The sequence below is a fragment of the Cynoglossus semilaevis genome, chromosome 3, assembly GCF_000523025.1.
Source record: "Cynoglossus semilaevis isolate Cse_v1.0 chromosome 3, Cse_v1.0, whole genome shotgun sequence".
Classification (NCBI taxonomy): domain Eukaryota; kingdom Metazoa; phylum Chordata; class Actinopteri; order Pleuronectiformes; family Cynoglossidae; genus Cynoglossus; species Cynoglossus semilaevis.
The window spans coordinates 2,601,338-2,628,309 of record NC_024309.1 but is presented as its reverse complement, the minus strand read 5'-3'; the positions used below and the strand labels follow the sequence as shown (position 1 = coordinate 2,628,309).

Genomic DNA, 26,972 nt, shown 5'->3' with positions numbered 1-26,972 from the left:
TGTGACATCACATTTGCTAGTATTGTATATTAGCTGGATTATTGTTTTCTTATGGTGTTGTCTAATGTGCCCTGCCCAGTTTCCCTTTCCGTATCCGATCCGTGTCCAATCACCTATTAGAATATCAAAAGAGGTGGGCCTAAATGGTACATCACCTGGAATCGGCCAATCACCTCTTTCCATTCTCTCCTGTCAAAGCTGCCTACCAAAACCATAGCAAGCCTTGTATCCATTTAGAAAGAATCGGTTCCGATTGACCAGGCTGGTTTTGGGTTATTGGAAAAATCCGTATCTGGCAAAAATGGCGTCCGTCAACCCGTTTAATGTGAGCGACTCTGATGAGGAGGCTGAGCGGCGTCCAAACGAAACTGTTGACACAGAAAGAAGCCCAAGCGAGGGAGCGCCAGGGCCGCCGCCAGGGAACTCTTTCTCCCCTTCTGCAGACGGCGAACCTCCGACACTTCTGTTGTCAGGCAACCGAACGAGTCCCAGCGGCGAGGGCATCCAGTTTCCGGCTGCGGCGACCTCGGTGATGGCGGGCGGCACCGAGACAAGGGTGTCAGTAGATGTTATTGCTGCTCAGCTCTTACGGGACCAATACATTCTTACGGCCCTGGAGTTACACACCGAACTGCTGGAAGCAGGCAGGGAGCTACCGAGGCTGAGGGATTATTTCTCTAACCCTGGCAACTTCGAGCGACAGAGCGGCACTCCGCCTGCCAAAGACCAAGTCATTGGACCCGGTGGACCGCTGAGTAAGTCTCTGCTGTAGACAAAACGTTATCTGTCAAGTCCCATAGCCCTACCTTTAAACTGCTAGCTAGCATTAGCCCAATACATTGGCTTGTGAGAACCAATCGATCGTGGACTATCAGCTTGCTGCACCTGCTAGTAGCCGGTGAGCATCTTTTGTGGGTCATCTTTATTACCACATCTTGGCAAAACTGAAAATAACATTAACGCACTTAGACTTTATGTGGATTATCAGCATATAGGTGACTTGTTAGGATGGTTAGTGATTACGTGACAGGCCTGTCGTGTTCACCGTACTGTAATTCAACCCTGTCTTCCTTAGACTTCACCTTAGTCACCGGTCAGGATCAATAACAGAAAAGTAAACAGGGGCAATGCATTGTTTTCATCAGTTTAGACTTTAGACTTCAATTCTACAGCACAGAAGTGAAGTTTGTGTGCACAAAAAGTCTAAATGATTATTGTGTGTACAAAAAATCTTAAGGTTTTAAAGACTGCTGAAGTTATTTTATGAAAAAGTACATTCTACGCCTATAATCAGGCGTGGCATGTAAATGGTTACTATGGCAACATTCAAAAAGTCACACTAGAGGAAGCACTCAAGAGTGCAAACACATGTCAAAGAGGCTCATTTCACAATGGTGCTAATGCATTAACAAGCTAAAATAAAATGTCATAACCTACATTTATTTTTTTAAATCAAAATCTACTTTAAAACTGAACTTTCTGATTTTCATGGTAGCTTCTAATGGTAATGTTAATGGTAGTCAAAGTAGGCACTTTGAATAGGTAAGAGGAGACAGATCTAAAAAAAACCCTGAGCTCTTCTAGTTGCAAACCAAGCCCCATTGTCAAGATGGTAGACCATGCTTTTTTTTCCTCAAAATGTTCCGAATATTACTACAAGGACACTTCAACATGGACATTTAAGAGATAGTACAGGATGTTTTAAAATCCTGTAAAGTCTTTGGAGCAAAGCACAGGCACGGTACACTGACAATTACTATTACAGTATCTATCCATTTTTTTACTGCTGCTTAATCTAGTCAAGTGTTTAGGGTGGGGCTGGAGCCAGTTGTAGCTCTGCACTCTGGACTATGATGTACTCTAATACCAACACTAGTTTTAGGTGATTGCCTATGGAGATTAAAATTATTCTTGGTCTTCTCAACAGCAGTGATGATATCTTGCATGTTTAAATAACACTAATAACTGCGTTTCAGGAGATAAAGGAAAGGAACTGACCCACATTTTGACGACACTCATCTTCTCTGACATGTTACACAGAGACACACAGAACAGAACTAGTATTTTGACATCTTGGATTCGCCAAATAAACATAAGCAGAAACAATCTGTTGATCCCTGTTGATTTAAACCAGATGTTTTCCCTGTTCTTTTTTAGCTAATGTATCAATTAACAATAACCTGATCTAACTGGAGAATGCTGTTAGTCATGAGAGTGGATAAATGGCCTTGGGCTAACTTTAGGAAAACATAGCCAGTCAACCGACTGTTTTTTACTTGAGAACTCAAGTTGTAAAATTTGCTTAAATGAAACCATTATAAGAATAGAAATAAATCTAAATATTAAAACAATCTTGGCACAGATAAAATTGGAAGCAATGAACTCAAGAACCCAATGCCTGACCTTTGATCTTTTATCACAGGCTCATGTGATCATTGGAATGATCTCTATTTATTAAAGGTTGTGAATCTCTTTTGACACAAGATACACTTGAACAGCTCTCATAATCTTTTGTTTAGAAAAAAATAAGTGCTTCACACTGCTGACAATTGTAGCACGTCTGAACTCAACCATGACTGTACAAGATTTTACACAATTATGATTCTAAAAAAAATAAAATCATCAATGGAATCAATGGAATTTCACAGAGAAATAAGAGACTATTCTCTGAGCCTCCAATGATGTAAACAAGATCATGAGTCGACATTATATGTGTGACTTTTTAAGCCTTGAACGACTAATTATCTTTGGCCATTGTATGTGTAATTACAGTGTTTACAGGCTGTATTATACTTGCAGCCGTTGCTCTAAGCAACAAAGCCCTTTAAAGCATCTCTCACCACTTGTCTAATTTGCTGCAAGGATGCATGAAGGCTCCCACCACAACATTTTGGACAGTTGAGCAAGTATTTGCTCACATGACGAGGAGCCCTTCAGGCTTGGCATGCCATGATATTGTCATATGATACACACTGTTAACAGGAGGCTGCCGTGGCTGGAATGTATTTTACATGAAATGTCAAAGTGGCCAAATAAGTTTCAGAAGATTTTATAATGTTGTTATGATGTCTCTCCACCAGGCCCTCTGTCCACAGCAGGGGTTAGCTTTGTGTGAGGCATTGCTGAATGATATCATCGGAGTTTTGCAAATGTTCCCTGTTGTTCTGGTCAAGCTCTGACCTCTGCTTATCAGTAACTGTACTATGCCGAATTAATACTCTGGGCTCCTGCAAATTCCAGCCTCTGTGTGTGGATGTGAACGGTTTATTGATGCAAGAGTTTCACATTGTTTAAATAACAGTGTTTGAAAATTTAGTCAAAACTATAAATTTGTAATTGTACAATAATTCTTATCATACAGCTTGCCAACCTTAATAAAGGTAAGCAACTAATGAGGAAAATAATCTCAAATAAGTAACTGCACCTTTATCACTGTACACAACATAAGGCTTGAAAACAGAAAGAATACAACAGAGAGGTGATGGAAAACAGTAAATCCTCCTTCACCCCCCAACATGTTACACAGCTTTGGTGATAGTCAAATTAGTCCTAAATATACTAAATAATGTGTGCGTGACCCTGCCCACTGTGGAATAACAGGTTTGTGTTCTTTTGTTTTCCTTACACACCCACACACATTTATTAAGTTGTTGTCTTTCTACTGATTTTCCAACAAGATTGCAACCGACTGTGGGTAAACACATTCACTCATAAGGAAAAAATCATCTCAGATCAAGAAACAGGATGACCTGACACTAGGATAACAACAGTACCACAGTTCCATAAAGGCTGTAGGACACTGTATCTGTTTAGTCGCAGGACTGATGTGTGTATAGAAGCTTTAGGATCACGTCTAAATACACCAAGCTTACTTCAATACTCACTGGAACTAAATAAGTGTAAAATACAACTGATAACTTAAGTTCGGAAAGTTGAACAGGCATCACTCTACTATTTTAATCAAACACAAAGAAAATCTATAAATATGGAGGACTCTTATTGTGACCTGTTGATCCACTCCTCCATTTTTTTCAAGGTCTACTACTTTGCACCAGACTCTTTAGGTATCCACTGATATGTATAAAGAGTGCAACCTCACTTTTGTATTGCATCATGTATTGCAGTAGGAAAAACAAAACAAAGCTTAGTGAAGGATCAAAGTTGTAGTACTCAGTATACAAAATAATTCACAAAATGGTGTGACTTAAATCCCCTTGGGCACTGTTTAAGCATCACAGGGATGTTTGGTCATTTGTGAATTTGCTGCAGCCTCACTCTGTATCCTTGGGTTTCCTCGGTGTTGAGCAGGATGTTGTCATGATGAAATATGTGTCCTGTATACCATATGTCATGTTTTTTTCCAGTCGATTTGTCATCTAGTGGTTTCCTTGCCCTTTAACTCCTGTGTCTTTGTATTTTCCAGATCGAGCAGGCAGCATCAGCACCTTAGACTCCCTGGACTTTGCCCGTTACTCAGACGATGGTAACAGGGAGTCAGACGAACGGGTGGCAGGTAAGAAAGCCTTTGTAGTCGAGGCTGCAGTACTTTTGAGGAACCAAAGATGGAAGAAAGAGGGACCATAAATGCTACACTTCCATATGAATATGAGAAACACCTACAGGTTCAGTTGCACTGCTCTGGTGCTGCAGTCATCTATAATAGACTGTTGTCAGAGTATTTACTGAACAGCAGTAGTTTTGCCCATATTGGAGGTGTAATTACTAAGGTATCTCCGAAATTTGTCGTAGAGTCTCTGCAGATATCACACTGTTGAGTCACTCTGTATTTTTGGTCTTGGTTCAGATTCAGCAGTGTTTGAGAATCATCTTTATGCAACACCTTACTTTGGATTTGTCGTGACACACCATTTTATGATTTTAATTGAATGCATTAACACTTGTTTCTTACACTGGTGACACGTACTCCCAAAATAAGGTTTTATCATCAGCTGCGGCAGCTCCAGAGAAAATGAACCACTGCATCTGTTGTTTGGTAATTCACCGGATCCTTTGATTCTAAACAAAAAAAAATAAAAAAAAAATTCCATATATCTAAGTGTACAAGTGAGGCTGCAAAAGTAGCAGTACACAGTGCACAAAAGGAGCATCTTATCTCCAGTAGGTAGCCCTGTTCAAATTTAAGTTCTATAAAACGTGAGAATGACGGTGGGTGGTGTTTTTGTGAGGGAAGCGCCATCTCTTGATCATACAAGGCAAACTCAATGACTGGAGTACAATTACACTTGCAAACTTGTAAAATGTACTTTTTTCAGTTCCTGTTTCGAATATAAAAAATATATATATATATATATATACTGTGTATATATATATATACTGTATATATAATATTTCCCAGCAGTGACTTTACCTACGACTACCTCAGACTGTAAGGGCAGGTGCATTACCACACTGCAGTTTGTACTGCATTTGCAGAAAGTATTTTTTCCACTGTATACTAACTTTACGGTAGAAAAATGTGAAGGTCAGTGCACTTCACATGTAACCAATGACACAGTTTGCTCTTGGCGTTGGCTTTTTCAGTTGATGATTAACTGATACCTGATACAAAATCCTGCAGACTAAAACCATGCAGCAGAGATGTTGGTTTTCTTGTTTTAGCATCATTTTAAAATCACTGTAAATATATATTTTTATTTTTATTTTTTTATTATGACACTACCCCGGTGCCGTTTATTTTGAATTGGCACTTCCCTCTTCCTTTCTCCTCTCTTTACCCACTCTGACTCTCATCTGCCCTCCATGGTTTAATTTATTATTGTTTTTGTGAAATTGTCTGCCCCAGCTGTCTGACTCTGGGTTTTCTGGCTTTCTCCTGACGTTGATCAAACCCCAGTGAAAAACAAAACTGGACAAGTCACTCCATCCAGACTAGCTTTTTTTTTCCTCTCTCTTTTTTTTCTACCCGTTATTTAGTTGTTGGTTGTTCATGTTGTTGTGTTGCATCCTGTGCACTAAGAACAGAATACAATGTGAGGAAAACTCAATCTTAATGATAAACTATATTTTTAAACCAAAGATTAAGGAAATCTTAGATTGGGAGTGAAAGGAAAATCAGTGCACAGCTATGCAACATATTTCCAGCTCCATTACTTTTTACATTTGCGTGTGTGTTTTTCTTTTTGTTTTTCTTCTAACTTTCCTGTACAAGATCTTGTATGTCCTACGTTTGTCAAAGGCCTTTATAGATATAAAGACTTCTCGCCATTTGTCTGCTGCTTCTAATTTGTGAAGATTTTAGAAACAGCACATTTTAGTTTGTTCTCTTCCCTTCATATTGAGACAAGAGTCCTAAAGTTTCAAATTCTCCAGCTGATGCAACATTTTGAGACTCTGTTGTTTCAGTTTTGTGGCCTAAACTCTCAGCATTAATCTGCTGATCAATTTTGTTTGAGTGGCTTGAAACCAATTTTTTATGTGAACTCTAAATTTGTCTGGAAGAAATCCTGTGTCAGACAGCTCCAAGATTATAGCACTACCGCTGCTTTTCAGTAGCTTCACATCGGCTACAGTAGCTTTATTCTTTTTTCAAATGAAATTCCACGATTGGGATTTTCCACACTCTTGTCCCACAGTCATCTAGCCGCCTTCACCATGATCCTCTGCTGCATGTGTTGCTTAGACCCATGATTTGCATGCATCCCCTTTTTTGTTCTTTTGTTTTATTCCTGTGTGTGTGTATGTTGTCACTTCCTGTCCAGTGCTGGAGTTTGAGCTACGGAAAGCAAAGGAGACCATTCAGGCTCTGCGCGCCAACTTGACTCAGGCAGCAGGTGTGGCAGTAATTTTAACTTCTTTTCGATCCTGAAGCCTCTTTAGTTACAGCTGTCTTTCTGTTTGTTACAGTGTATTCCTTTTCTAAATAATGCACAGCCTGTGTTTACTTTTTTATTATGTCATCCAACATTTTCCTGTTTTTTTTCCCCAGAGAGTGAAGTGCCCTCACAGGAGAGGAAAAACTTCAAGACTAGTCCTGAAATCCAGGTAGGGAACTTCACAGCACTGTATTCCAAAAATGTCATTCGTTTTCTTAGACTTTGGTTAAATTTTAATCACAGTGAGGCTGAAATGGCCTGGCTAAAACAATACATAATTAAGGTTTGATTTTTTGTTCTCTCCCCCTCAGGAGCCTATCCGCCCACTGGAGAAGAGAGCCTTAAACTTCCTTGTGAATGAATATTTATTAAAAAACGATTACAAACTTTCATCCATCACCTTCTCTGATGAAAATGACGACCAGGTAAAGGTTTTTGTTTAGTTTTGCTTCTTGATCATATGAACTACAGAATGTAAATAAAACCTCAAATAAATTCTTGCAGTTAACCTATAAACTGTGAAAGCCCTTTTTCATTTTTCATAATTCTGCTGCTTTCTTTTGCAGTTTACCTATTTAATTTCTTTCTCTCCCAGGACTTTGAGTTGTGGGATGATGTCGGCCTCAACATCCCTAAGCCACCTGACCTACTACAGCTCTACAGGAGTTGTGGCACCCCCCTGTCATCACCACGCAGCACAGTAGATGTTTCTGTTGCGGTGGATTTTGCTGATCTTCCAGGAAACTGCACCGCTCAGCAGTCACCAAAGAAGCCCAGCCTTTACAGTCAGGTAACCACTGTGCATAGATGTAACTCATTCACAGGAATGACATTTATGACTGGACCAGAGACTGAACACAGTGCTTCTACATTAATATTAAAATTTACAAATTTTAGTTAGAATTTGGTTTAAACAGTGCCAAAAAAACAAAATCTTCCTAAGTTCAAGTGCAGTGAATAATCACATTTAAATGACTGTCTATAAAGCTACTATAATGACCGCCAATGAACTGTAATATTGTGTGATAATTAGTCATCATAATTACTGTATGATCATGAAAAACACATAATTGCAGCCTTTTTAAAGTACTATTTGTGGAATATTTTTCTTTCCTCTGGTGATCCTTAAATTCTTGTGAATGGATCACCACTGATGAAGAGTTGGAATGACACTGACACTGATGTTTAATCCATATAGAAACAGACAGAGGTGGTGCAGGAGCTGGAGTATCAGATCAGCCTCCTCAACACTGAGAAGCAGAGCTTCGCTGAGCAGATCAAGAAGCTACAGAGGTTTGTTTTCATGCATCATCAACACAACATTACCCAGTTATGTAGAAATTCAAATAAATTTAGTTTCCTTTGGGGCTTTTTTCCTTCTCTTTTTCTGTTTTACTATTTTCTTCCCAACACAGTGAGATCCAGACACTAAAGAGATCTGTCATCTCCCCACCTCTGACCACTCTGGACCTGGGATCCCAGAATGCCCCTAATCCCCTCTCCTCCTCCACCACCATTACTAGCAACACCACCACTACTTTCTCCACAAACCCTCTCTCAATGGTATGTTAAAAAAATTAAAACAAAAGAAAAAATTCAGTTTGTATACATGTGAGACACTGACTAACGTACCCTCACCCTCAGCCTTCGACAGACAGCAGCCACTATCTCGACATTCGGGGGGATTCAGATTCCAAGTGCGAGGTGAACCCTCCCCATCAAAACACGTCACAGTCCTGTCCGCAGACGCACAGTGAAAAAAAGAATCGGCCCCCTGTTCAGTTTGACAAACCAAACAGGTGTGTGAAAAAAAAAGAATGCTTAGGTTAAGTTAATGACTTAATAAAAAAAGAAGAAAGTCGTATTAAAGCAATCGAACATTTGAACAATTCTAAAAAACTGCAGCCGTGTAAAAGAGCGTAGTATCTAAATGCTACCACTAGGTAGCAGCACCCAACAAGCAATGTCGCCACAGCCGACAAAGGTAATGGATAAAATGAAATGCTGCCCTCCTACATATACAGTTATGGCCTGAAGACACAAAACATGGCTTTTTCAATAAATCATCAGGATTTTCTTAGAACTTTTAAACTAATATACTCTAAGTCTCACAATGATTATTAAAAGATATTCTGGTCAAGGCAGAACCTTTTGTACAATTACAAACATTTTTGTATGTTTGTTAAATGCCTAGTTCATTTATATTTTTGTCAATTTTCTTCCTGTTTTGACTTTAATAATAAGCTTGGTAAAGAAGTAAGAACCAACTCACTGAATTTAAGAGCAGATTAGCTCCTTTCAAAAGTAGTAACTAATTTTTCCTCCCTGTGGTTGTGCTGACACAGGAAGTTATCCCCAGTCTTTCAGCAAACCCTGCTGTCCTTCTGCAGAATGTGCCCTGACAGCCGGCTGGGAGCAGAGGTCAGTGAACTCACTCACTCATTCACTTACTTACTCATACAAATCATAAAAGTACACATTCATGAGAACCTGAGTGTCTTTTTGTATGTACAGGTGTCTCGTATAGCAGACAGTGAGGAGAGCGTGATGCTGATGCTGGGCCGCTGTCTCCCACACATTGTCCCCAATGTCCTCCTTGCAAAACGAGAGGTAACCACTCTTCTGCTGTTCATCTTGAGCTATTTGTTCTCTCTGTGTCTTTTTCAATTTTTGCCATCATTGAGGGTTTCTTCTGTGGTAGCATCACAACTAAAAGTCTGTAAAATAAATGAATGTTTAACTAGTTTTGTCCTAAAATATCCATCTGTATTGTGTCTGTTGACTGGGATTTTCACCCTACACCTTGATATTGTTTTTTTTGTTTTGTTTTTCTGCCAGCTTCAGTTTCATGTCTTTTGTCTCCACTTGTGTTTGTCTTTCATGGACATCACTGGTTTTTATTTTTATTCTCCTCTCTTCATCTCACTCATTCTCTCAATCTCGTGCATGCCTCTCTTCTAGAGAATGGTTACACATCTTTGCCAGGTGAGTCTTTCACGCACCCATCTGCATGGTTCCAACATGACCTCCAGACCAGTGTGACCCCATCCCCTTTTCCTATTGGCTACAACTGCTATAACTTGGGGTCTGACTTGACAGTTCTTTTTTGTTGATTGGCAAAAATGTCATTCTTCATGTAATTTTTTTTTTATTCAATTAAGTTTTTTTGTTAAGAATAATATTATAAAGATTTATAGCCCAAATGTAAGACTACACACATCGACAGCCCAGGGTGTACAGTCAAAGCCAAACTTGTGTCATTTCCTTTTTTTCCCTTAAACCCACAATTTATGTTTCATTTTTTTATGTAATTGTTTTCTCGTCTGCTTAATTTGAAACATCATCAGTTTCCTAAAATTCATAAGCTTAAATGCTGCACTGGTCTAAAAAATCCAACTAAAAATATCAAGACTGTTGAGTTATTTTCAACTTTCCTTGCCCAATGCTTGATGCCAGACACTTAACAGTGTTTTATAAATATGTATATACATTGTTGTTTAGCTGATACTTTCGGATTGCAACAATAGTCAGAGGTCACTTGATTTAGTTTGCAATTAGCACAAAGAACCCTGATAATTAGCCCTGTAAACACTCACACACAGCATAAGATAATTATGTGCCTTGATGTAAGGTAACATACTGTACATTTTCAGTAAGTCTGAGTTGGCAGATTTTGAAATAGATATGCACCGACATCCTGTTATTATGATACAAACACCTGCACAGATGTGTTGTCTACACACAACGACTGATATGTCTGTGTGTGTTTATGTCCAAAGACATGTTATGTGTGCACACAGAGTGTGGAAACATGACACCAGAGGTGAGTCTGTTTGGATTAGGTCTCCACCAGGCCGCTTTGCATATCACCATGGTTATGGGGATTTAATCAAGTACCAACAGTCGTGAGTAACTTAATCTCTGTGCAAAATCAGGACAAACAAACTGACAGGACGAGATGAGAGAAAATAAAAACACGCAGAGTGTACTGTAGAGGCCTCGGAGGGCTACCTGAGCCGTGCGGACTTTGCACCATATCCGTTAGGTTCACCAGCCATGACGGGACATGCACGCATACACTTGCACACACAGCTGCCCACACTTCCACCATGGAACCTGAAGCTTTTAAACAACCACAAGCCCGGAGACACTCCCTAAATTGTTTGAATGTGACACCCACTTAAGAACAAAAGGTGTTTGACTTGAAACGGTTGTTTCAAGACAATGTTTTCCTGAAACACTGCCTGCCACCTGTCTTTATTATCAGCGACTGTGAATCATTAAACTTGGTGTGTTTCACAGCAGAAAAATGTGACATGCAAGAGTGTGTAAACATGTGTCCTTTTTATTTTATTTTATTTGTTTCATAATTTAAGTCTTGCACAGTCTTGCTGCATCACAACAAAGGGACAAAGGAAGAAATAATGGCCAAGGTCAAATTTTCTTTGTAATCCCAAACTGTTACGTTTACCTCTTTTCACGAACTGCAGAACCAAAACACACACACAAAACATATGTGTTATAAAAATCAAGCTGCAGCATTGTGCATGTTTGAACTGAACAAACAAAATTGATGGAAATACCCAGTATGTCTAAAGTGATCCTTCTCACTGTGGGGCTGCAGAGATTAGTCAAATATGTGGATAACTGAATATTTAATTACTAAATTGGGTAGGTTATTATTGATGGTTTACTAAATGCTCTAGGGTAGATTTTATTATTATAAATGTAAATTCCTGGTAAGATAAATAAAAAACCCAAACCTTTTTGCTACATATCCTTCATCACAACCTAAATGAAAAAAAGTTAATTTGTTTAAATATATACGTAAAATGCCATTTAATTGTGAAATTATTTTATTATTGTAGAATGTTTTTTCATGACAATAGTTTTTATGATAATTCAGTCACTCTCATGAAAACAGAAGTCATTGCATGGTCATCTGGGCTAAATGTTCTGTCACCACCACAGAGCTACAGTGGGAGAGTCAAGCTGTAAGTGATGAAGATTTATCACTTAGTGATAATGAAAGTCAGTTTAAATTCTCAGGACAGTCCATTAATTATGTTGAAAAAAATGGAGCAAAGATGTGAAGTGTACCACGTCTGAAGGACTGGAACTAAATGATACCTGGGCATTTGCAGATGTCATGGGAACCAGGCTCTCCCAGTGGAATGTCAGTCCATGTGGCCTGCGGGCCTCTGGGCATCATGCTGACTGCTCTACCTGCCCACACTGTTTATTCAAAGTTGCTAAGATGTTTAAACCCACTGAAAGAGCCTTCACACCAGAAACACAGCAGGTCACACTGAAATAGAAGACGGTCAGAGTGGGCTTTGGCTCTTTATGAATCTTTTTATTTGTCTTATCAGGTCAGTGCACTTAAGTTATGTGTCCTGTGATGATGTGTGAAGCATTCCAAGAGTCTGGGACAGAGGGTTATTGGATGTGGCAGTTTGATTTGGCTGGATCTACTTATCATACATATTTGCATGTTTTCAATGCTGCGGCAGATAAACTTATATCTTCGAAATCTTGGTCTTTATTTGACCAATTACAACGGCTGTTTAGTTGTTGAGAAATCTCCTACGTGGCACTGACTTTTGATGGTTTGTCCAGGACACAGTGAGTGACTCATCAGAGCTTTTTTTTCTTACCAGAGTGTCTCTGTCAGGTCTGTCTATCCGTCCAAGGCTGAGGTTTTACTCATTCCTCCAGCACTTGGCAGGAAATATAATACCTTCCTGGAAAAAAAAGAGAAAACAAAACCAAAAAACGTATTTTTAACTCTGTGTGCACTCTCTAATTTGAATGTGTGTGGCAGGAATGTGGGGCTGACCACAGTTGGGCTGTGAAGGCCTTGTATCAAGGGCAGCTGAGCTCTCAGGATGGAAAGCCCATGAACTCAGGCTGAACTATAGAATCCTTGTTTGAGAAAGATAATGTGCATTAGGGACATGTCTGTCTGTCTGTCCCTCTGTCTGTGTTTCAGGAACACTTGAGTGTTTGCATGTATGTGTGTACAGTTGTGTTTTTTTTTTTTGTTTGTTTGTTTTTTCAATCAAAAGCTAAAACCTCTTCCACTGACCTAGTGTAGATGGTAAGCATGTTTTCTACTGGTGTTGACAAACTTGTGTTGGTTTTACTGTGTCACTTTTTAGTCATGACTCTTATCAACTTCCTGCCTTCTCTACTGAGTCCCCATGCCATAAAATTCCAGGCCCATTTGACTGCAGCCAACCATCGTTTCCTCTGTGTGTTGTAACTCAGCTATGCATGTTTCTAAAGGATTGTAAACTAATGCCATGTCTTCCTCTTCTTTCTCTTTTTTTTTTTTTTTTATTGAAGGAGTTAATTCCACTTATCTTATGTACCGCCTGCCTTCATCCAGAACCTAAGGAGAGAGACCAGCTCCTTCACATCCTTTTTAACCTAATCAAAAGACCAGATGACGAACAGAGGTTGGTCAAACCAGAAGTCTACACATGTTCGTTAGTGAAGGCTGATAAATACTACGCAAAAACAGAGAAATTAGTTCTCTCTCCCAGTGCTGCAGCTCTGGTTTGGGAGTTTCTTATGGCCTATTCTTGACAAGCATCATCAAGAAAGATTTTTTTTCACCTCCGTGGTGTCTGACAACTATTGTGTGATAGGCTACAATGGGTGGAGTTAATGCAGTAAGGCAGGAAACGCTGTCACACAAGGTTGTTCTAAATTATAATCAATTGAATGATAGCAGTGAGTTGAAGGCATTTTTCCCATCAACTCAAAGAGTCCATGTCATCTCATGGGCAGGTGATGTATTCCTAGAAGGATTTCTTGTGAGTTTGGCACTTAAAAAAATCTTAGTCTAAAGTCTAAAGTGTCCTGACCAGGACTCACTTGGTTCTCCTTCTTGCAGAGCATGTATCAGAATATTTTGTAAACAGTTAATTATTGTGAAAATACATGTTTCAACATTTGTCTGTGTTTGTCTGTGTATCTCTCCCTTAAGACAAATGATCCTAACAGGCTGTGTTGCATTCGCAAGGCACGTTGGTCCAACTCGAGTTGAAGCTGAACTACTCCCCCAGTGCTGGGAACAGGTACGGTGGACGCACAAGGGATTAATTTTCACCAAATGCATAACATTGGATTTGAATCCCTTTGCAAAACTTATTTTTACAAAACTGCCCTAAAACCCGAAGTTATGTGATTTGGTAATTCATTTGAGAATTTCAGTTTGGCAGCAAAAGAAGAAAAGTTTTACTGTATTTACTGGCAAACTTTATTCTATTTGTCAAACATGTCTACAACACATTCAAAAAGAGTTGGACAAGAGACAAAGAAAGTCAAATACAAGTATTTAAATGTCACTTTTTGGGAGTGGTTGGACATTTCACAATTAAATTAAGGTCATGAGAGAATTTAAATGAGGTTGAGCAGACATCAGATCAAGGTGAGCTTCAGTGGCCAGTCTGCAGTCCATTTTCTTCAATTAGACCTTGACCACAAACTGTTATTATTCAGTTCTTATATACAGGAAGTCTGTACATGAATTTCACCAAAAATATCCTTTGTCTCCAAACAATCAGACAGTCCAGTTGAGGGCAGACAGAGACGGTGACCTTGTGGTAAACTTTCCTCTCTCCCAGTGTTTTTTTTAGGTATTTTACATGTATTATCTTCTACATTAGTTTAGCTTTAATAGATTTACTGGATGTTGCTGAGTTTTCACTTTGTTTAAAATCCCTGATCAAAACAGTGTCTCAGAAACCAGCTCTGTCTTTCCTTCATGTCTCTAAATTGAATGTGATATCAGATGTGTTTTCATTACAACTTTACCTCATGTACTCACTTATGATAAAACAACTCCGCCGCCATGACAACAACAGCTGCTGGTGGTTTGGAGGCTGAGAATCGGCCTATTGAGATAAATGGCGGTTTCCACAGGGTCAACATGTTGATGAATTTTTGAGTTGTTTCCATTCCCCTCTCCTGTCTCCTGCTCTTTTTCTTTCAATTTTTTTTTCACAATTACTCTGGACATTAACTCCTTGACATTTTTCTTTGCTTTCTCATGGCATAGATTAACCACAAATATCCAGAGAGGAGATTGCTCGTGGCGGAGTCCTGTGGAGCCCTAGCGCCATATCTGCCTGTGAGAATGTGTTACAAGAAATAAAAGGAGCTGTGCAAGAGGTAAACAAATTATAGATAATTAAATATGTCCCTTTTTCCTCCTCTGTCTGCAGAAAGAGATTCGTAGCTCCCTGGTTTTGTCCATGTTGCAGCAGATGCTTACAGAGGATAAGGCTGATATGGTCAGGGAAGCTGTGGTCAAGAGTCTGGGTATCATCATGGGTTACATCGATGATCCTGACAAGTATTCCCAGGTATGCATTTTCCCAGGTATTTATGTGTGAAAATTAATTTTTGAAATAAACTCTTAAATCTCAAAACCCTCACATGTGCAGGGTTTTGAGCTGATGCTGCTCTCCCTGGCGGACCCGTCAGAGCGAGTGGTCAGCGCAGTTCACCAGGTTTTTATCCCCGCCTTCGCTGCCTGGACGACAGAGCTGGGCATGCTGCACACTGCACTTATTCCTTCTTTGTTGGCACGTATAGAGAAACTACTTAAGGTAAGTGCCTCATGTTGACTAAAGGAATTTTTACTATTAATACATGTATCGTCACTGCCTCACCCTCTTTTTTTTTTTTTTTTTTTTCGTCCATTTTCCTCGTTGCTCGCCGTTTCTTCAGCAGGGAGACCATGGCTTAGATGAACACAAGTTACACATGTTCCTGTCGGGCCTGCAGTCTCTAATCCCTCCTCTGTTTGCTGTGGTGCTGCAAAATGCTCCCTTCACCAGCAGAGCCATACTCAATGGAGACATACCTGCAATAGAAGGTAAATCAACAGCACAAATAAACATAATGCAAACCTCATATCCAAAACAACTGCCATATTTATGAATTAATCTATCACAGAAGGTCATTTGTTTTGCTTGTTTACGAATATGTTAAATTAATCACAAAAATACAGTTTTGGTTTTGATTGCAATTTTAAGGAAGTGAACCAGTAGCTCATTACCTGACTTCGTTCTCTCGTCCTTTGTTTTGCAGTTACACGGTTTCCCCGGCCAGCATCGCCACTTCAGGATGTGGCTACAATTATTGGCAGCAGGGAGATGCTGAGTGCTCTTCTAGTACTTTATGACCACCAACTGGAGCATGAAGGAACCACAGGCTGGGACAGTCTCCTATGGGTGGTCAATCAGCTGTAAGACACATCAATATCATACAAGTTACGAGTTTTCACCATGAACACAGTATAATGTGCGTTTTCCTTCTGTGTCCAGTCTCCCTCTGCTCATAGAGATTGTCGGTCGGATCAATGTTACTTCATCTATTTGTGTCCATGAGTTCTCTCGCTTCTTCTGGAGATTCTGTCGCACCTTTGGCAAAATCTTCACCAACACTAAGGTAAAACCCAGGAGAATTGTGTCCATATGGCTGGAACAGCTCATTCTAGATTGTTTTGGGGTTTTTTTTATTATTATTTATGCAAAGCTTGATGAGATTGTGAAAACTGGGAATTTAATTGTTGCAATTCTCTGGGCAGGTGCAACATATGTCAATGTTATTAATTCTTGTATGTTTAATTATTCCATGTGCTGATAAGCACAGTCAGTATAGGTTAGAGTACAGTAAATGTCAATGGTACCAACACATGAATCAATGATATACATATGACATTTTCAGGTGAAACCACAGTTCCAGGAGATTCTGCGGTTATCTGAAGAAAATGTTGGTAAGAATTACTTTGACCTTCACACACACACACACACACACATACTGATGTGCTCTAGTGTCTGAGACCTTCTAATCTGCTGTTGAGAGGAGGTTGGCTGCTGCTCTCCAGACTGTGTTGATGTAAACAAGTTTTGGGAGTCAGTTATAGGCGTTCCCCCCTTGCTTTAATTAAACCTTTTTTTCCAGCTGTAGCTTGGTCTCATTGTGAAAAAAACGTGGTCCCTTACTGTTAGTGTTTGCCAAGTGATAGGTCTGGGGTTGTGAAAAACGTATTAAATGCATTTGGTATCAAGGCACTGCCTATGTTGAAATGAATCAATTAAATAAACGATGTATCTTCAAAACACATGATCATTCAGTGTATCTAATTATTTATATATATACACAAATGGGCATAAACACTATTATAGCTTGATGTTAAATAATAGAAAAATGTTTGTGTCTTTTTTGTCTCTCAGATGCTTCAGCTGGTAATGGCATTCTCACCAAAGCAACAGTCCCCATCTATGCCACTGGAGTATTGACATGCTACAACCAGGTACAGGAACTAAAGTCATTTTTTTAACACTTTCTTTCTCTCTTCAACACCTCACAGTGTCTTAGTTACGGCATGTTCTGGAAACACATGTTTGTTTTCCTGTGTTTACTGTATGGACTTGACTGACTGCGTCGCCCTGGGATCGTTTCATAAATTTCTCTGGATATAGAGTGTGGACCACATCACACTTTCGGCTATTGTTCTCTGTCACAAGGGAAAATCCGGTCCAACGCACATCAGCCCACCACATGTTTTTGTTTTAGATTTAGCACTTGCAAAACACAGTTGATTGTGGGAGTCTCGATATAAAAGAAAATGAAATGTTTGGAGCAGCGCAGCGTGTGACTCATGTTGGAGTTGATAGAAGATGATTATTGATCTGCAGAGTAACAAAAACATCAATTTTATGTAAGGAGCACAATGTGTGAATGCATTTGTTGACCACACAATGTCATTAACACAAGAACACTGGTTTCTCTGTAGGAGGAAGATCGCAAGTTGTTGGTTGGTTTCTTAGAAGACGTTATGACAACACTGTCACTGTCTCACGCTCCCCTCGACAGCCTGAAGGCCTCGTTTGTAGAGCTTGGGTAAGACATGAGAGACAAACATGCTCCTTCACATACCTTCAGGTTTAGCTGCACCTAATCATTTTGATCTTACTAATCACGAGTCCAAAAAGGATCCACTAAAAGGGTAGTGCATGTCTCTGCTCTGTTTCAGTGCCAATCCTGTGTACCATGAACTGCTGCTGACTGTTCTGTGGTATGGCGTGGTCCATACCTCTGCACTGGTGCGGTGTACAGCAGCACGGATGTTTGAGGTACACACACAAACACACATTTGGACAAAGCCTTTGTTCGGGTTTGTTTGCAACGCTGTTTTTGCAAGAAAGGAGAACGGGTGACGTTGATACAGTAAATATGTACTGCATGGTCTGCTTTATATATATATATAGAAAATTATATATCTATATGTATATATATAATATAATAATATTATTATTTATATTTATTAGTTTTTAATGACGGTCTTATATTTTTATATTTTGGGTTTACATTACACTTTATATCTTGTAACAACATATTAAAAGAAACAGCTTGTTTATTTTTAAGTTGTGAATTCCAATGTAATGTTTCTGTGTTTTACCTGTGTGCTGTACATGTGCTAGCACTGCTTGCTCTTGCTGCTATTTAGCTGCTCTGTTAAAGGTATTGCGTTGGATAAAAATGGTGTAATTTCTCAGCCCCTGGTGCCAGTTCTTTATCTGGTCTGTTTACATTTGAGCTTTCACTGTGCACCTCAAAATTTACTATTTAAATCACAGCCACGTCTCACGGAAAGTACAAGGCCAGCAACTGTGATTTTATTTCAAATGTACCCCTTTTTTTTAGCATTTTTCTGTACGTTCTAAATTCACCTGTTTGTGACGATGGGCCTGATCGTTCTTCTGAGATCTGTGCACAGATAAAAGGTCAAATGTAGGGGTTAAACTCCAGGTCGGGCTGTAAAACTGTACCCACACTGACCTAAACATGGAGAAGGAGGAGTGGTAGGATGGAATCATGTCCCCTCTCCCCTGTTTTTGTGAAGTATTCGCCTCCCACCAAGTCACCTCACTGTCTCCATATCATAGTGTATAATTGTACAACATTGTCAGAATTGTGGGTTGGAGTTTGGACCTCTCCATAGATCTGAGTTGAAATTATAATCTGACCTGGAGTCTGTGAAGAGGTCCGTCACCTTAATGCTTCATACTCTAAGAATATTTGTGCAGTGTGCATTTGTGTGTGTGGACACCTTTATTTGAATGTGTGTGTGTGAGGACACATACTTGCTTGTTACATGCAGTGCTGTTCCGTGCCTTGCAGCTATGATTTTTGTCATTGTATATCACTTTCTTTCTATTTTTATGTTTTTTTTTATATATTCCCCTTCTTTGTCTTTTTTGTTGCTCCCTTTCTTTCTTTCTTTCTTCCTCTCTCTCTCTTTCTCTTTCTTTCTCTACCTATCTATTGCCGGTGTTGCTCGCTGTTGTCCCAATGCCCCGCCCACTTCTGTGACATCATGGCTGGCTCTGTCCAAATCGGATCAGCTGCTGGTGAAGGGGGTGAATGAGACGCTGGTTGCTCAGAGAGTGGTGCCGGCTCTCATCACACTGTCCTCCGACCCTGAAATGTAAGTGGAACGCCAACCAAGACCATAAACCGCGCCGCGTCTCTCTCTTCCCCCCCTTCTCTCTGCTGCCTGATAATGATCACATCCAGACAAGTCTCCACCATTCAGGAGCAAATTCAATACCAAAAGAGTCGTAGTCTAGTATTACTATTGACATTCCCATTGATTTCTTTTACTTCCATCTTTCAAATTGCTCCTGCTTTGGTTCAGGCTGTCACTGGGTTGTCTGTTGGCTCAACCGCTGTTGAAACTGACACCAAACGTCAGCAGCATCAACACGCAGCGCAAATCCACGCCAGCTCTCATTGCCTCATCAGTCTGCATTGCTCGTCAGTCCTCAGCCACGCGAGTGCGTGCGCAGCACAATTCCAGCATGCTCATCTGTGACCCGTTTCCTTCCTCCTACTCTTCCTCCCCTCTCCACGTGGTGGAGGCAGGCCCGTCCTCCTCACTGACCCAAAAGCCAGCGGTTGGTTATCTTTTCCTTTCACTCTGTTTGTCTCTCCCTTCTACTCTCTAATCCTCCCTTCTACCTTTACGTCTTTCTTTGCCTCTCTCCTGTCTACCTCTCGTCTCTCCTCTCCTCCTCCCGTCTCTGTCTCCTCCCACCCTGCCTCTCCCTCTCTCTCATCCTGCTGTGTGGTGGGTTTGCAGTTGGTTCTCCGAGGCATGAGTGAAGCATTAGTAGATCGCCGGGCGGCTCCGGCCCTCATAACTCTGTGCAGTGGGCCTGAATTGTGAGTCAATTTTGCATAAGAAACTGTATTAACATTGTCATTCTGTGGGTTGCATCCTGACGGTGTGAAGCTTCAACAACCAGCACCACCTGAACATTGTTGAGAGAAAAGGGCATTTTGAACAGTAGTCACATTTAATTTGTCTTTTTGAAGTGCTATACAAACAGGACAGTTGGTTATAATCCACCATTAGTCACAGTAATGGAATTGCCTTAAACAATGATGGGATGCAGCCCACTTTATCATTTTGTTCATCCAAATAGACTTGATGATGGGCACACTCGTGTCCTCATTCTGAGTAACAGACTTTTTGAATATTTACATATTTTGCTGTCGTCATTGACAAAATCAGCATTATGCTTTCCATGCTCAGCAGACAATAAAATGAAAATTAACTCAGTGACAAATTACTATTTATTCCACTTGTTTCAGGAGGACTGGTGTATCTCTAAAATTGTTCCTGCTCCTACTGACAGTGCACTGATGAGCTATTATCACTATACTATCACTATGTCACTATAACATTAATTACTGTCAGAATTATTATTTTTTATTCATGTCAGGGAGTAACAGTCAGAACAGTACTATACTGCAACTTCCTGTATGTCACAGTGTCTCTTTAAAATAGAAACTTCAAAAACATGCTTGTATTTAAATATATTATAATGTGTATTAAATTAAGTGATTGCTACTATTTATTATTAAAACAATTTTATGTTATTAAAAGCTTGTTTTTAGAAAGCTTTGTAGATTTTTTTCTTTTTTAATGCAAAATGTAATGCTTTTTTATTTTTTTCATTTTATATCTTATATAGATCAAGTCCAGTGTTTAAACTTGGCAGCCTTTACCAAAACATTGACAACACTGACGTGGTGTAATTGCAGCCCGTGATCCTATAATACTGAATACTACAGTGTTAGAAACCTCACTGTCATCACGATGGTTAGTCCGTGTCATAGTCACATTATAAACACATCCTGCTTCAACGTGGTTTCAGACCCACTGCTAAATTAGCACGAGTCATGGCACTGTAATGGACAGTTAGTCACATAAGTGCACAGTTTCAGTCAGTGTAAATCACTTTGGAGCAAAGTTGAACAGTGACAACCTCCAGATTTGTTTAACTGTGGTTCAAACCCAACAATCTGGACACTCAGACGTTTGAAAGTCAATCTTTGCACACGGTATTTGACCTTTTCTGATTATGGTAATTTAAAATAGTGAGAAACCTGAAAGTGCCATAACACAGGCTTTGAATCTGAAAGACTTTTGTTTGTTTTTTCCTTCCTCTCCTGCTGATTTTAGCTCGGTGAGAATATCCACCATCCCGGCCTTTGGTACCATCATGGAGACTGTCACACAAAAAGAGGTGAGAAAGAGCTTTATCCAAATGTTTGCTTTACCTAATATTTCACAAATAACTTTTTTACACATATTTAAAATTTCTGTTTGCACTCACAGCTGTTGGAGCGTGTAAAAATGCAGTTGGCGTCATTCCTGGAGGACCCTCAGTACCAGGATCAGCACTCCTTGCACATGGAGATCATCCGGACATTTGGAAGAGTTGGGCCTAACGCTGAGCCCCGCTTTAGGGACGACTGTATGTAGAAGGCTAAAAAAAAAAAACAATGCTGTGATATATCATTACTGAGGCTACTTTTCTTTTTTTTCCCGCCTGTGCTTTTTACAACATGGTATATTTCTCCTTACAGTCGTGCTACCACATCTCCACAAACTGGCTCTGGCCAACAACCACCAGGTAGTGGAGACCAAGAGGATCGACATTGCCATGCAGCTGTTTGAAGCCTACAGTGCACTGTCCTGCTGCTGTATCCTTACTCAAGCCTTGGCCAATAGTTTTTGTCAAAGAGCATCACTATATACTGTACACACTGGCTGACTGTTTACATGAGTGCACTCTTCATGAGCCCTTCATACACTGATACAGTGAGTGAAGTGTGTGGAGTTTCACAGAGAGGTCAGCAAAATCCCAGCTTCATAAGTGCAGCACTGTATGAACTTAGGATTTACTAGAAGTCGGTGTTAGTGTTGGCTGAGGTTCACCGTCCGCCGTCCTCACAGTGAGTCAGTGGGTCGGTTGTTACAGTAACTCTTCAAATGTGAGCGGCTCTGGTCACATGCTCTCCAGAGTGTGCCTGTGTAACTGTGTGCTGTTGCAGAGCTTGGCCCCGGTGTTTGTGTGCGTGGTTCGGTGTGTGTGTTGGCAGAGATCATCTGTCATTTGGCAGCAGGAGAAAGGGAAAATAAGCTCCCTCCTTTTTGAGGTAGAGGTAATTATAGGGTTGCTGGAGCAAAGGAAAGGATGAGAGAGAGGGAGAAGGAGCGTGAGAGGAGAAAATGGACCAGACGTCAGCCTCTCTGGTTAGTAACCGTTCCCAGCATTGGGCTCAGGTTTGTTCTACCTCTGCCATCCATCTTTAATGTCACTTTCTGATTCTTCCCACTCTTCCTTTTTCCTCCTTTCTCACACTTTTTACTCCCATTTCCCCTCCATCAAACCCCACCCCACCCACTTCCAGCACACACATGCAAAGAAGACAGCTGGTCTGGGCTTCATTCCTGTGGATCTTTGTCAGGCTGTTATTTTACAGTGAACGAGTGTCCAGGAGGTAAAGGCCTGACCTCAGAGGTTGCACCTCCCTCTGTACGCTTCTTTTTTTCTTCTTGTAATCAGTGAGACGAGCTCTGAAATTGTACATTCCCATCTCTAAAAATATAGATTCAAGTTGCTGTCGGTTTACTTATAGTTCCACAGGCTGTGATGGGTTACAGAACACATACAGGAGCAGCAAAGACAAACGTAGCATTCTGCTGAAAATTTAATTTTGTCCCCACTGACAGAAAACATAGATGTTTGAGGAGTGAGTTTAAATTTATAAAAGCATTTGTGTTTAACTTAGTCCTGCACCTTTCTCAATAATTTTTATTAATACCAATAATATTAATAATAATAATTAATAATGATAATAATGATCATCATCTATTAAAAGAAAATGTACTTATTTTCTCATTTAATTCACATAAATATGTATGTTGCCATTCACCAATTATTTATTTATTTTTCTCTTACAGTCATTTCCATAAAGATTGTCGAGTCTGGAAAAGTGTAAAAATATATATTTTCTAAAATCCCAAAAATTTTGTATCATCAGTATCTTAGTACAGTATCCTCTGTAGCAGTGAATTGTCACTATACCGTCTGGTGTTGACGTTTGTGTTGGTTTGATAGGAGGATTTTCCATTACTGTCTAATGGCAACCTCAAATATGGACTCACATTTTTGAGGGTATGATTCCTGTTTGTCAAGTGATTTTTTTCCAAACTTCCAGTCCTTAACCTCCTGAACAGTCATTTCTGAGGAGGTGATGATCAACCACTTCCTCCCTGGTCTAAGATGTCTCCGCGTCGACATGGAGCAGCTCTCTCCAGAGCACGAGGTCAGCAGACACACAGACCTGGCCCCCTGCTTTTGACCCACACGAGGGGTTTTCACATTAACTCTACAGACAAATATAGCACCCCCTCTAATCTCCTAACTCAGCGAATGGTCAAACCCTGCGTCTCTTTCTGACTGTCTCAGACACTCACTCACACACCTCCACCATATGTATTTGTGTCTCTGAATCTCACACACTCATGTGAGCATTGTCCCCGCGATGACTAATGATCAGCTGACCCTGTCTGTTAGGTCCATATACAACAGCTTGGAGATTATTTTCCAAGAAAATTACACACGCAAACAATAAACACAGTTCAAACTGCTTCTCTCTCCACAGGTGATTCTCAGCTCCATGATCAAAGAGTGTGAAATCAAGGTGGAAAACAGGGGGATGGCAGACGCACAAGGGTGAGAGTGAAGCAACTGGAGTCTCATTCACAATGTTGCAGTTTGTTCTGTTAATTGGACGAGATGTGTTGTGATAATAACCAGTGATGTTGTTCATGTGGCTGTTGTGAAAAGTGGTGAGGAAGAAGAGAGAAATGTTGTCTTACGACATGGAGATGGGAGGGGTCACTATGCAGCTTTTGAACTGGGCCCCTTTCAGTCTCCGGGGGTGGAGGGTGGGCAGCACTTTGGGACCACAGTCATTATGTGGGCATCTTCACAGAAGGAAAGAAAAGGAGTTGTTTTGGTGAAGTTCTCAGAGCTGCTGCCATCTTATTAACATGTGTTTGGTACTCATTAAGAAAAAGTGTGTGTCTGCGGATGGAAGAAGCATGTCTACAGTCTGCCTACGTGTGTGTGTGTGGAGGCATACGTGTACAGTTTGGGCTGTGTCCTGTCCCTGAGCCGCAGGTAAACATTAGCTCACAGGTTATTATTTCTCTATGACTTTCTATAATCCATGACTTCACTCCTAAAGCAACATAAAAGACCAAATTGTGAAAAATATTTAAATGACTACCAGAAAAATAAACTACTACTATTATTGCCAAAGTTAACCAGTTAGAACAATCCTAGTTTTTGTGTTTCTCAAATGAGCGTCAAAAGCTCAGAATGTCTCCATCTCCAAATAGTGATGTACCAAAAGATTTATCAAGTTATGACCAACAGTATTTCAAAATTGTGTCTGTTTGGGGTCAAGGAAAAACATCTTGGCCTTTTGATTAACACCTTAACTGCAAAACCTCAACTGCCAAACTGTCGAAGTCTTATCACTGACAGGAGGACTGCAGCAAAAAAAGGGGTAAAGGAGGGCCACACAGTGTAAGACTGCATGGTAGTTCTGCCCTGTGCCAAGAAGGTCACCAGTTCAATCCCTGTTGGGATCAATTTACACTCTGCTATGCATTATCCATAGTTATGAATGTGAGTGTTGAAATGGTTGACTCTAGATGTGGCACTGTGATGGTTGACAGGTTAATAGTCCAGGGTGTGTGCTGCACCCTCGACCCAATGACTGCTGGGATTGACTCTCACTGTTCCTCTTGACCGTTCAAATCTTTACACTTTTGGGTTTTTGCCAGTGGATTGGCATATAAGTCTGCGTTCAAAGCTATAAACTTCTGGGTGTAAGACAACTTCACTACCTACTGAGCTATAGCCATTTCCCCCAAAAAATGTGTTAGCACTATAGTTAATAAGTCCAGTCCGTGATGGTTTTTTTCCATCCATATTTTTGATATTTAGTCCTGAGTCCTTGTGACAAAGTTAACCAGACAACAGTATCTCTGGTAACTAAACTGCCCTTCAGGTCAACGTTGGTTTTACAACATAATTGTCTATCTGTTGAATTAGTAAAAACCTGCTGCTACCCCGTAACTGCCTTCACACATGACTCTGAATTCCTGATAATTGAAAAGAGGAAGTTGCAGAGCCGTTAGACTGTAAATATCAGGCAAACGGCCTCTAACCTCTGACACAGTAAAGGATCGTCCGCTCTCACCAACAGGAAGTAATCATTCTAGGAATAACATTGGTTGTAAACTGTTGATTTAGCATTTTCTTTGTATGTCAGTAAAACTCACTCCTTCATCAGGGCTTGCTTAACTATTATTGTGTGTCTGTATGTGTGTTCCTACAGGTCCATGTCTATTGCATCCACCTTGGTGGGTGAAGATGCCAAGACCAAGTTCTTAAGCAAGATGGGTCAGCTGACCACCTCTGGTGCCATGTTGGCCAATGTCTTCCAGAGAAAGAAGTGATCAATTTTAGATGGACCCTTACACTAAATTGACAACCCACTCCCCCCGGCCCCTCCCTGCTGTCTCCGGAAGCATTTCATTTAACTGCACTGGTCCATGATCGGGGACCAGGCGAGTCTGGTGTTGTTGTTAATACTATTTCTAGGACATGAAGGTTGCAGGTAAAAGCGTTGCTGGAGTCTGACTTCATCCAAACAGTGTTGTTGAGGGTGACATTTCAGAAAATAGGGTGAGGCACTGAGAGAGGGGGAGACACTGAATTCTTGATCATTTTTCCTTCAGATGCCTCTGGACTTCTTAACTCCTCTGTTCAACTCTTCCAGTTTCAGAGAACTTCTCCTCATCTTTAGGACACACAAAATGCCTGCTGGATTTCATTTTATGAGTAACAAATGTGATTTCTGAGCGAAGAGCTGCGTGAGACTTGCGTGTACTCAAATCCGACGAAGGATCGAACCACAGAAAGGCTCTGTTACGGCTCAGGTGTTAGGCCTACTTGAAACTGTAAAACAAAAAAATTGCCTTTATTTCCTCAATGTCTGATCGGTTTGTGTTTGGTTTGATTCTTATAGCTTTTTACTTGATAACTTATTTATGTCTTAATGAAGAAAACCTTACTTTATTCCAACTTCCAAAGAAATTTGCACTTCACTTAATCATTTTTGTTCTTTATTTTACGCTATATATATATGTGTATATATATATATTTATATATATGTGTGTATATATATGTTTATATATATATATACATACATATACTATAAATATATTTGTTGCGAGGCTTACTGAACAATATCACTACTGTTGATGGATTTTTTTTCTGTTTGTCTGTTTGGCAATGTTAAGCTGAGAAGAGAAAAAAAAAAAAAAAACACTGATTATAATATTTCCCTCCTGATCTGTAGCATCATGTCTCTGTGTCTTACTGAAAGTTTTTTTTTTCTAAAGTATTTATTTTCTTCTTCCTTTTTATTTTGGATATGCAGAGAATACACTGAATCCAAAAGGACGGTACTGGATGTGTATATTTGAACCAATGGTGTCCTGGTGTAATAAAAGATGGAGCTGACTGGGTGTATGTACAGTACAGGTATTTCACACACAAAGCATCTGCGGCGCAGCTTTGTGTCCACAGGTGAGACCGGCAGTAAAACAAAGCTGGTTCACAGACAAACTCTCGCTCACACCAAACACTTTGATGTGGTCTGTTGTCGGCTCATTAG

The 26,972-nt window shown here is 40.1% G+C and overlaps 1 protein-coding gene across 11 annotated transcripts; it reads left to right on the top strand.

Annotated features, from left to right (window-relative positions):
• The first annotated feature begins 168 nt into the window (after positions 1–168).
• Positions 169–26,816, top strand: relch (RAB11 binding and LisH domain, coiled-coil and HEAT repeat containing). Of its 11 annotated transcripts, none has more exons than XM_025054486.1 (32): positions 169–755; positions 4,424–4,513; positions 6,720–6,791; positions 6,947–7,002; positions 7,145–7,258; positions 7,429–7,623; positions 8,032–8,126; positions 8,249–8,396; positions 8,478–8,632; positions 9,179–9,254; positions 9,348–9,443; positions 9,795–9,818; positions 13,182–13,294; positions 13,828–13,918; positions 14,902–14,973; positions 15,068–15,208; positions 15,290–15,454; positions 15,579–15,723; positions 15,939–16,095; positions 16,175–16,298; positions 16,578–16,626; positions 17,087–17,166; positions 17,650–17,756; positions 17,890–17,989; positions 19,262–19,344; positions 21,388–21,451; positions 21,544–21,682; positions 21,795–21,911; positions 23,452–23,540; positions 23,880–23,950; positions 24,292–24,400; positions 25,629–26,816. In XM_025054486.1, the coding sequence occupies exons 1-32, from the start codon at positions 302–304 to the stop codon at positions 25,659–25,661; spliced, it is 3,624 nt and encodes a 1,207-aa protein (XP_024910254.1). In that variant the 5' UTR covers positions 169–301; the 3' UTR covers positions 25,662–26,816. The 11 variants fall into 11 exon arrangements, 10 of the variants coding, with proteins under 10 accessions (XP_024910254.1, XP_024910253.1, XP_024910252.1 ...); XM_025054485.1 differs by lacking the exon at positions 19,262–19,344 and adding an exon at positions 19,999–20,081 and having other exon boundaries at positions 15,576–15,723; XM_025054484.1 differs by having other exon boundaries at positions 15,576–15,723.
• The last annotated feature ends 156 nt before the right edge of the window (positions 26,817–26,972 follow it).